Below are 11,481 nucleotides of genomic sequence, written 5' to 3' on the forward strand. Positions count from 1 at the left end.
ATTGGTGTAATCTGGTGACTTTGTTTGAATGTTTAGCCATGGATGACATGTCAATTTAAATGCATTCCTAAGTCCGGACCAAGCCGTTTGAAACTTGAACCTCTATTTCCTCCTTGGCGGTACAGAAGGGCAGAAAGATAATGCCTTTTACAGAAAGACAGACATCCTATTTCTCTCTGAAGCACAGTTTCAGGAAATGAATGGATTTCGACTAACTGGTTGAATTGCTGTCCTTCACACAATTTTGGATCCATATTAGCAAAATGACAGTTTCACTTTTTAGATGAAAATAAATATAATGACAGCACTACTGTTCCAAGTGGTTTTGTAAAATCAAGCCTTGATGCTAGACCATTGTGTGTTCAGCCACTGTGCCCAGAGAGGTTGAAAATGCACTATGGAATTGAAACTTCACTTCCTTACATTACAAAAAACATGATTCTTCAGGTTGATGAACCATTCAGTGAGGTCTTACACTAACATATCATTAGCACTAAGTCTCAAAGTTCAGAAATCGTAACCTAAAATATCTCATAAAAAGCCCTGAGCTCTGTTGACATTGTTTATGCAAAGAACATTTTACAAATAATCAGGATTCCAAATCAATAATAATAATGAATATTAATTGGAAAATATCAGGGATGGCAACTGAAAGGCAGAACTTCATCTGCAGGTTACTGGTGGATTACCTAAAACACTACTAATAAGAGATGAAATGCATCAGTGGACAAAACAAAAAACCCATATAAAAAACCAACCAGATTATTTGATCTTTCCTTATTGGTGCCTAGTGATTATGGTCCCAAACAGCTGGCCTAGATTCTCCTGCTTCTAATAAAATATCTGCTATTGAAACTGTAAGCTGCCTGAGTAAGAATTGCTGTTATAATCTGAGTGTTTTGAACCCTGATTCCTGATTGTCAGTACTTTTTACTGTTGTAATGGTATGGATAAGCAGTTATATTTAACTAAGGCATCTCAGAGGATTGTGGTATATGGCAGTGTCATAGCTACGGGCTGTGTCCAGGCACTCTGCAATGCATTGAGTCATGTATAACAACAGCCCTTAGCATAGTATACAGTATACCACACTCCTTGAAACATTTGACCTAATTCTGCTGCATGCTACTCGTTCAACCAGGACTTTTTCGTGCACGAGAGGTGAATGCATTCCTTGGCTAACAATCACGATTGAGCTCACAGGTGAACAACATACCAACAGGAGTTGCTAGAATACAACAAGACAACTCTGTCCAACAACCTCGTATCGATCCTCCCCCAGGAGTTGTCGCTATGCATTGAATGGCGTTTGACCAGCACAGCTAGGAGGCAGTGACTAAAACCTAAAACTAAAACATTTCATTGCCATTGGGGACATACTGTATGCGTAAACTTTGTCCCCCATGCATTTAACACATTTAATCAGTATTAATGATTAACACAGGACTGATTAAAAAACATTTTCCTGGTCTGTCCTGAAATGGGCAGTAGGCTATTTCATGCAGTAATCCTTTCAGATGCAATTTTTTCTCTTGTTTTTTTAATGGAATTAGAATTATCTTCATAAGTAACATTATTTTACCCAGAGTCTAAAGATGTATTTTTAAATTGGATACCCCGCAGCAATCCTGCTCTGGGACACTTACCACATGAAACCTGGCCTGTTTGAATCGCCTCTTCTCGCGGTTGGCAAAAGCTCAACCAGAGACTAGAATATAGCAGACTCCTCCACACTCACCACCCACCAATGTCTGTTACTATGCTCTGATTATGTCTGGAGGCATTAAGTGTGAAATTTCTATTTCACACTTTGTTTTCATGACTAGGTTGTTTACTTGAAAAGCATGCAAACTAGGAACAAAGTGTCCTAGAAGGGTCGTAAACTGTCGGAACATACTGTAACTATGCCCTGACGACACACAACTCCCTGCAAAGAAGAAGGCTATAGGGGCTTACTGAAATTGCCTGCGTAAATGTCGGGGGGGTGGAGTGTGTGGTGTGCTGGAGACGACGGGGGGTTATGGTAGAGCCTGTACCACCTGTGAATGCCTGCTGTGTGAGCTGGCTGACGGTGAGAGAAACACAGACGGGTACAGGGTGGGATCGCTGTCCGACCATCTGCTTAGAGCTCCCCTTAAAAAAAAAAACTGTCCTCCTGCACAATATCCAGGACTTCAGAGGATGTTTCTTCAGTTTTCCTGTGAAAAGCGGAACGCTCGTTCTTCAATGTAGTTTGTTCTTGAAACCGTGCGAAGACGGCATGTTATGCGCACGTACATGCGTGCCTGTGAAAGAAGGGGAAAAAAGAGAGAATGGATACCAGGTGTTTTGGTTTTCTTCCAACAACAGTCTATCCTAAAGAGTTGTGCTGTCAGCTCGATGTGTTTGGGCTAGCATTGTTAGCCCAGCAGGAGCCTTCACATCAAACACCTAGAAATGGATTAAAAGCCATGATTCTTAACTAATGGGGGGCAGTTTACCCTAAACAGAAACATTTGTATTGCAATTCGATGTTAAACAGTGTGTAGGGGACAAACGTGGCTGGTGTTAGGTTCGTGGGAAAGCAACAAGCATGAAAGTTGTTTCTTGATTCCATGTCAGCGTTCTCTTGTTAAACCAAAATGCTTTCTGAAATTATGTCAGGAGGACTGAGAATGACAGATGGATATAGACAGTCTGCTCTTGATGATGTCACTCCTATAAAACTGTGTGAATGTGTGGGTGATGGCAGTCTGGACCTTAAGACATACACGTAATACTGAAGTAGCAAGGTGATTATTTGCCAGATAATCACTTTGATACACAATGATTCACCTCTCATGGAAAAGCTGTAAAATGGCCAACAGATGTTGTAGTTAACGATATAGATAAATGGCTTGCCAGAACTAACATTACTGAAACAGCCTGTTAGTCCTTCTTTCCACTCATGTATGGCTAAATAAGAATATATTGCGTTTAAACAATGGCATCACACAAACAACTGGGACAGATAGCTGATCGAAGACCTGGGGTATTTTATACAAATGTCTGACTTTTGAGTTATGTTTTATTATATTATGGCGTTCTACAACTTCTGGAAGGGTAAAATCACAATAAAAGCAGGGAAAAGAACAGAAAAATGAAAGTAACATAAAAAATGGATGACAGACATGTGGAGCTGTGTGAATAATACATTTTAATGGGGTTATGGTTGTTCAAAAAAGTTCAAACATTCAGATGGTTATATTGGACAAAGAGCACAACCACTTGTTTTTGTTATGAACCATTAAGAACATTATAGAAACCATTTGTCAATGTTATACAAAGCATTTGTTAATGTTAGACAAACCATTCCTCAACGAAATATAAACCATTTCTCAATGCTAACTAAATCATCACAGTTCCCGCATTTATGCCCCAGAAAGTGGATGACAGGAGTCATGGTGGATATAAAATGTTGAATTAGATTTTGTAAAGTTACACAATGCACTAGGCTATGTACCCTATTGTAATACCTTTTCACAACTTAATTGGGTATTTAGGTGGCCAATGCTCTCTCTATACATTCTCCATGTCATCGCTCATTTCTCCTTGTTAGTTTGAGGTCTTACTCTGCGGGGAGAGGAATAATAACCTCTGTCTGAATCATTAATAAAATTGGTGTTGAGTAGACTCTTGCCCTGAAAAACACACACACATTCATACACAACCTTGGGAAATTTCAGATTCGGATGATGGGTTACTGACTGACCATCTGACAGACATACTAAGTGCAGACAGACAGACAGACAGAGAGACAATGGTGAAGAAAGGCTGGGTCCTAAGTTGCCCCATGACAGGGAGAAAGGGGGGCAACAAGAGTTCTATGGTGAGGGTGGTGATCCTATTGGCCTGCTGTCAGCGAATGGGAGCGCTGCCCTGAAGCACATGTCACAGAGTACTAGTTGTAGAGGCAGCCAATCGCTTCCCTATGTAGATCCTGCAAAGGGAGTTGGAAATATATGCCGATAATGAGTGATAGTAAGAATAAAGCATTCATTGTTAATTTGCTATTTGATTACACATTTTAATCTCCTTGTATGAAAACAGATTGCTGTCATTAGGAAATAAATCAATTTTTTATGTAAAATAATTGGTGACTATATATTGTGTGTGAGTGTGTGTGTGTGTGTGTGTGTATTTTACCCCAGTCCCAGTGTGAGCAGGTGTGAGGCCAGCATTGAGGGAATGAGGATCATGAGGACGTCAGAGGAGAACAGGCCTCTCCTCATCACCTCACTCTTCCGTACACTCAGGGAGGCTGACTGTTTTGGGTGCTGGAACACAAACTCCCTGGAGAAGAGAAGCAGAGGGGCAAAGAAAGAGACAGACTGATCAGGAAGAAGAGGAAGGCAGAGAAAAGGAAAGACTGGGGACCACATCAGTTCAACACCAAAATGCACGTTTGGTAAAAAAAAAAAAATGCTCTCAGTTATAATATTGAAGAATTCATACTGAGATGTTTAGTGTGGCTCAATGCAATGAGGAGAATATACAGGGGATATAAAAAGTTTACATTCCCTTATTTACAATGCATCTTATGTTTATGTAAAGACTGATATCAAGACAAATCAGACATTTTTTATTGATTATGTCATTACCAATATTTAAGTGAAAAACAAATAGATAATTTGTCAGAACATTCAAAAAGAAAACTGTCATTGCCTCGGTTTCATAAGTGTACACACACTTAATGGGCATGGTAACTGTTCAATTTAAAAAAATCATATTCCAAATCATGTACAACAATATTTGCTGTCTCCTTGATAGCCCTTGACAAAGATGGCAAAAATGACAACTTTTAAGGAACTGCAGGAATATCTTTCAGGAAGTGGGCACTCCGTGCATCTTACAGTTTCCCACATATCTAAAATGTGGGGTAGTGTGGCAAGACAGAAGCCATTTCTCACAAAATAAACTACAAAAATAAGAAGTGTAAGTCTGTTCTAATTTCTAAATCTTTAAAAAATGTTATGGTCTGATAAGAACCTTTTGGCCTCAAATCCAGAAGATGTTTGCTGAAAAGATAACACAGCTCATCACCCAAAGGACTCACTACATATCGTCAAGCATGGTGGCGGCAGAATCATGCTATGGGTCTGCATCACTTTAACTGGAAGTGGGGCTCTGGTCTGGATATAAAGGACAATAAATAGCTCAAAATAGCAACATATTTTGGGCCAAACCCTGCTGAACTGACAGAAAGCTACAGAATTTCACTTTTCAACATGACGATCATCATGAGCACGCATCCAAATCAACCAAGGAATTGCAAAAAGGAAAATCAATGTACTGTAATGGCCCAGTCAGAGCACAGACCTCAACCCTTAAGAAAATCAATGTCCTGTAATGGCCCAGTCAGAGTTCAGACCTCAACCCTTAAGAAAATCAATGTCCTGTAATGGCCCAGTCAGAGTTCAGACCTCAACCCTTAAGAAAATCAATGTCCTGTAATGGCCCAGTCAGAGCTCAGACCTCAACCCTTAAGAAAATTAATGTCCTGTAATGGCCCAGTCAGAGCTTAACCCTCAACCCTTCAGAAAATCAATGTACTGTAATGGCCCAGTCAGAATCCAGACCTCAACCCTTTAGAAAATCTGTGGACCAACCTAAAAACTTTGGTACACAGGAGATCCCCCTTCACAATCCAACTGATCTTGAACTGATCTTGAAAGGAGAGTGGGATGAAATTGCTAAATCCAGGTGTGGTACGTTAATAAAGACCTATTCAAACATTGTACATTAGTGCACATTAGCAGAAAGAAGTCAAACACTGTGTGAGCCAATCATCTGTCTCAGTGGAAAAGAACAGCCTGTCACGTTTCAATGGTACTGTACACAGTTTAATTTATTATGTATATAAATTACTACATTCACTCTAGCAAATCCACTGAAGTAAGTGGTTGTTAAGCAGTTGGGTTTGTGTGTAAGAATGTGTTTCTAGTGCAACTAGGGGTGAAAAGATTTGCTGAGGCAAGATCAATTTAAGGTCACTGAAAAGTTCATTCCGGATATTCTGTGCATATGTTCTCACTTTGGTGGCAGGTTCTCGGGCCGACTGGACCAGTCCCATACCCACTCAGAGCTAATCCTCCTGTCCCCTTCTTCTTCGGACTAAGTTGGAGAGAAAGATGGGGAACAAACAGAGAAGAGAAAGAAAGGTTTATATCAACCAGTCACCAGCTAGTGTAAAAGTTATGTACATTATAGGCAAGGCCGGCTCTATCCTTTTGGGGGCCCTGGTTGACATTTTATTTGGGGCCCCCTCTCCTAGTGGTCCTTGTGTGTGTGTGTTTCCTACCTGTATGGTCACACAGTCTGTGCTGCTATTGCTTCCTTCACTGTGAGGGGGGGTGGCAGCGGTTTGTGGAGGAGTCCCCACCTGCGGAGGGCTGGACACAAAGGCAGAATCAACAGGGCCTCAGTTCTCAGTGACAACGGACAGACGCACGCAGGAAAACAGTTTTGCATTGCTTTGGCATGGTAAACAAACGTTTTCCCACACCGCTACAGCCCAGCTGAATTGACACTGACTTGAGAGATGGAGAACGAAAGCTGAACGAATTGTTGTTTAGTGTTTGTGTGTCTACTGACCTGTCTCTACTCCTCTCACACTCGAGCTGTGCCTCCTGTAGGATTCTTTCCAGCTCCCCCTGCAGGGCCCAGGAGGCTGTGTCCTGTTGTTGTCCTGTCACACTCTCCCTGCTGCTCACCGCTGATATCAGCTCCTCCAGCTCCACCCATGACCCTATGAGAAGTGGACAGACAAGCAGCCTCTAAGAAATGTTACCAGTGGGTTAAAGTGAGTTATTCAGTAGAAATACTTGGAAGTGGAGAGGGGTGACAGGAAAACTATTTGTAGTTGGTATTTTAATCCTAACGGAAATATGTAATCCTATACATTTTTTATTTTTTGCTTTTTAAGAATATATATATATATATGTATATGTCTACACACCCCTGTTAAAATGCCAGGTTTTTGTGATGTGAAAGAATGAGACAAACTTTTTCCACCTTTAATGTGACCTATTATTTGAACAATTCCATTGGAAAACAATCTGAAATCTTCTAGGGAAAAAATTAAAAATAAAAATCTTACAATAACCTGGTTGCATTAGTGTGCACACGCTCTTATAACTGGGGATGTGGCTGTGTTCAGAATTAACCAATCACATTCCAAAAAAAAAATATTGAAGTCAGTACACACCTGAAATCATTTAAAGTGATTTTGGTTAATCAAAAATAAAGTTCACTTGTTCTAGTAGGATTTTCCTGACATTTTCTTAGTTGCATCTCAGAGCAAAAGTCATGGTCCATAGAGAGCTTCCAAAGCATCAGAGGGATCTCATTGTTGAAAGATATCAGTCAGGAGCAGGGTACAAAATAATTTCCAAAGCATTAGATATACCATGGAACACAATGAAGACAGTCATCATCAAATAGAGAAAATATGGCACAACAGAGACGAAAAGACGAGAAGAAAACTGGTCAGGGATGCTTCCAAGAAGCCTACAGCAACATTAAAGGAACTGCAGGAATTTCTGGCAAGTACTGGCTGTGTGCTTTATGTGTAAGCAATCTCCTGTATTCTACATATGAATGGGCTATGGGGTAGGGTGGCAAGACGGTAGCCTTTTCTTACAAAGAAAAACATCCAAGCTCGGCTGAAGTTTGCAAAAACAAACATTAAGTCTCCCAAAAGCATGTGGGAAAATGTGTTATGGTCTGATGAAACCAAGGTTTAACTTTTTGGCAATAATTCCAAAAGGTATGTTTGGCGCAAAAACAACACTGCACATCACACAAAGAACACAATACCCACAGTGAAGCATGGTGGTGGCAGCATCATGCTTTGTGGCTGCTTTTCTTCAGCTGGAACCGGGTCCTTAGTCAGGCTGGAGGGAATTATGAACAGTTACAAATACCAGGCAATTTTGGCACAAAACCTTCAGGCTTCCATTAGAAAGCTGAAGATGAAGAGGAAGTTCACCTTTCAGCACGACAACGACCCAAAGCACACATCCAAATCCACAAAAGCATGGCTTCACCAGAAGAAGATTAACGTTTTGGAATGGCCCAGCCAGAGCCCAGACCTGAAATCGAATATCTGTGGGGTGATCTGAAGAGGGCTGTGCACAGGATATGTCCTCGCAATCTGACAGATTTGGAGCACTTTTGCAAAGAAGAGTGGGCAAATATTGCCACGTCAAGATGTGCCATGCTAATAGACTGTTACCCAAAAAGACTGAGTGATATAATAAAACCTAAAAGGTGCTTTAACAAAGTATTAGTTAAGGGTGTGCACACTTATGCAACCAGATTATTGTGAGTTTTTAATTCTAAAAATGTTCCCCCTCAAAGATTTCAGTTTGTTTTTCAATTAAATTGTTCACGTTATAGGTCACATTAAAGGTGGAAAAGGTTCTGACATGATTTATCTTTGTCTCATTCTTTTACATCACAAGAACCTGGCATTTTAACAGGGGTGTGTAGACTTTTTATATCCACTGTATACAGCTCTGGATTCAAAAAAATGAAGAGACTAATGCAAATTGAACGCTTCTGTTCCTCACTTGAAACCTTCCTTTTCAACTTTTTTGGATAGGAAAGAAAAAGTTGCAGTGGTCTCTTCATTTTTTCCGGAGCTGTATATATATCTTTAGTCAGTGGTCTAATGAAATAAATAGATTTTTTTCCTTTTGTTATATTTTAAACTAGATTATTTTACTCAAGTAGTATTTCACAGGTCCCTTTCTAAGAAGGTATCTTTACTTTTAATGCAATTTACTTATTTGGCATATTTCCCTCTGAATCATGCCAACTGTAAAATCTGAGCTAATTCTGGATTTCAGTTAATCTTATAATCATTTTTGATATCCCAGAATAAATTAACAAAGCCTAAATGTGGAATTCACAAACCAGGAACATTTGGCAACATTGCCTGTCAACTACCTTCCATGTATGTGAGGTAAGAAAGTATCAGCAGCCTATATATAGACCAACATAGCCTTATCTAAAGAGATTGAGTAATTGTCTGTTGCTTGTCCATCTCCGCAGTAGATGACCTAAGGTTAGGACATGTAATGCACAGGAGTGCAAAGCAGGGTCAATGAGTTAACTGGCTAACTTGCCTAACATCGTGAAAAGACACAATAAGCTTATAACCGTCATGTTTAATTGACTCAGCAACTAATAACACATCAGAGTTGCTGTGTAACTCCTGTTGGATGTGTCTCCTTTCGTGCATACCATTCCTGACGTGCTGCGGTATTGGACAACTTCTAATGACCTTCAGGTGACATCAGGCAATTTGTGACAATGCGGTGTGTTTTCTCTGGTCCCTGGTTTAGCTCGGGTGTGACACACATGCAAGCAAGCAGGCACACGAACACACACACCAACGCACACACCAACACACACACCAACACACACCCGAACACACACACCAACGCACACACCAACACACACACCAACACACACACCAACACAAACAACAGAGCCAACCACAGACAGGCTGGCAGAGGGCCTACTTATGTAAGATCTTATTTCTGTATGAGATTAGCCACCTTTTCCTCTTCCCTCTCATCTCCTTCCCTTTCCATCTCCCACCTCTCTGTCTCTGTCTTGCTGAATTGCATGCATATAAACATCATCACCTGCTCTCAGCAGTCATCCTCTCATCCTCTCTTTTTGTCTTGTCCCCTTTATTCTTCGCTTTAGGGATGTGAGAGACCCTGTAAACAGTGGACCGGGGGGGGGGGTGATTCTGTGCCATTGCCCTAGTTTTCCTCCCAATGAGAGAGAGTTATGACATAACCACTGGCTGACAGCCTTCTCTATCTCTTTGTGTACGTGTATGTGTGTGTAGTGTGTGTACGCGTGTGTGTTTGCGTGCGTGTGTGTGTGTTGACCAGGCTGCATTGCAGCAGCACCCAAAGTCTGTCAATAGTCTAGCACCCGTCCATAGAAGCAGCGCCAATCGGGGTTATATAACACAAGTGTTAAGTCACAGATGTGATATTATGACTTTATGAGGCTGTGTAACCACGGCCTGTTTATTATTCCCATGTGGTTATGCGTTGTGCTATATTGACATCTAGATAACATCCCCCACATACTGTGGAGCCTATAAACAAACGGTACAGTAGGCTACAGTATAAGCTTCAGGGAAATCTTCTGGGCTTAATTGGCTTAGAGAGATACAAACAGGTGAGTCATGAAACCCGTTTACACAATGACCAACTTCTGGCAAAAATGTAACTCTTTGGGTTACATTTCTCCTGTTAACGTCCTTTTTTTCACACATTAAATCCATGACATACATACGTCACAGTCAACAGCCATACTAACACATGTTGCACCTTAAGTCATTCAAATGTGGTAAACAAACTGATGAGGTCACTGTGCATCCATCATTAATTGATGGTTACCAAAAATATGTATCATAGGCCTAACGAGGATTAACATAATTTATACATCAACAATGTTATTATCTTGACAGAATTTTCTCGTAATGATTTATTAAATATTTTAACCTAGAAAAACAAGTGAACACAGTGCATCCCACTGGTAAACACAGAGAAAGCATTGTCATAGGGCAGTTTTATCAACTTTCCACAGTTAGAACCACAAAAAACAATGATCATTGACCTAACTTAGCATTGACCCAATAATAAATCATGTTTCATATTTGACACTAAGTAAACACCCCTATGAACCCTTACCGTACAAGGTGTCCTCGGGAGTCTGTGAGCCTGACAGAGACATGGTCAGCGGTCTAAGGATGATTTAAGTTCAGAGTGAGATTCCAACACTGACAAACACAAACAATGAGGAGGAAAACGGTATTCTAAGCTGCCTATGTGGCTCGCACATTCACTGTTGTTGTCGTAGCGCGTTAACACTGTGATGCTCTGCGCGCGCTAATCTGCCAGAACCCCCCACCCCCACCCCTCCCACGTGCGGAGGACATTGAGGTAAACAAAACAGACTGACAGTAGGCCTAGGGGCCATTCAGCAATTTAAACTGTCTGACTGCACTTGTGCAGTAGCCTATATGAGGTTAAAGCAGATCATTGACGTTAACTCCCTTGAACTCCATTTATACAATGTCACATTGAATGTGTTTTGAACATTACATCGTTTAGGGAGTGGATGCGGACTGCATCTTTTTACGGATCTTTAGTCCGTTGGACTGAAAGATTAATACTCATATGCATGGGTGCATCAGATGTGTAAATTCCCTGTTTGCTGTCTGAGAACTACTCTATGGAAAATGGCACTCCTTTAATTAAGTTACGTCAAGGCTTAATTAATGTCTACAAGATCACATAATAGTCGCAGTAATTATCACACATAGCATAGCATAAGCTTACTGTGGGCAAAAAAAAAGTTTATGTCTCGTATGTCCAAAATTCAACAGCACACGTGACTAGGCAAAATACACATGTAGGGCAGACTGGG

General features: G+C 40.7%; 1 protein-coding gene across 1 annotated transcript; it reads right to left on the bottom strand.

Moving 5' to 3' along the window:
* Window positions 1-3,155: 3,155 nt before the first annotated feature.
* Window positions 3,156-10,943, bottom strand: zgc:73226 (uncharacterized protein LOC402792 homolog). Its single transcript, XM_010900304.4, has 6 exons — window positions 10,743-10,943; window positions 6,613-6,766; window positions 6,320-6,410; window positions 6,053-6,132; window positions 4,165-4,311; window positions 3,156-3,958 (listed from the first exon to the last, which is right to left on the bottom strand). The coding sequence occupies exons 1-6, from the start codon at window positions 10,783-10,785 to the stop codon at window positions 3,910-3,912; spliced, it is 564 nt and encodes a 187-aa protein (XP_010898606.2). The 5' UTR covers window positions 10,786-10,943; the 3' UTR covers window positions 3,156-3,909.
* Window positions 10,944-11,481: the final 538 nt, after the last annotated feature.

The sequence above is a fragment of the Esox lucius genome, chromosome 14 (assembly GCF_011004845.1).
Source record: "Esox lucius isolate fEsoLuc1 chromosome 14, fEsoLuc1.pri, whole genome shotgun sequence".
NCBI lineage: Eukaryota > Metazoa > Chordata > Actinopteri > Esociformes > Esocidae > Esox > Esox lucius.

Excerpts from the sequence above, each read along its gene's own strand:
- zgc:73226 (XM_010900304.4), bottom strand. The coding sequence starts at position 10,785 with ATGTCTCTGTCAGGCTCACAGACTCCCGAGGACACCTTGTACG. Across the intron at positions 6,767-10,742 it reads TCCCGAGGACACCTTGTACG|GGTCATGGGTGGAGCTGGAG; the intron begins GTAAGGGTTCAT and ends CACTTCTCATAG. Across the intron at positions 4,312-6,052 it reads CCCGAGAACCTGCCACCAAA|GGAGTTTGTGTTCCAGCACC; the intron begins GTGAGAACATAT and ends TCTCTTCTCCAG.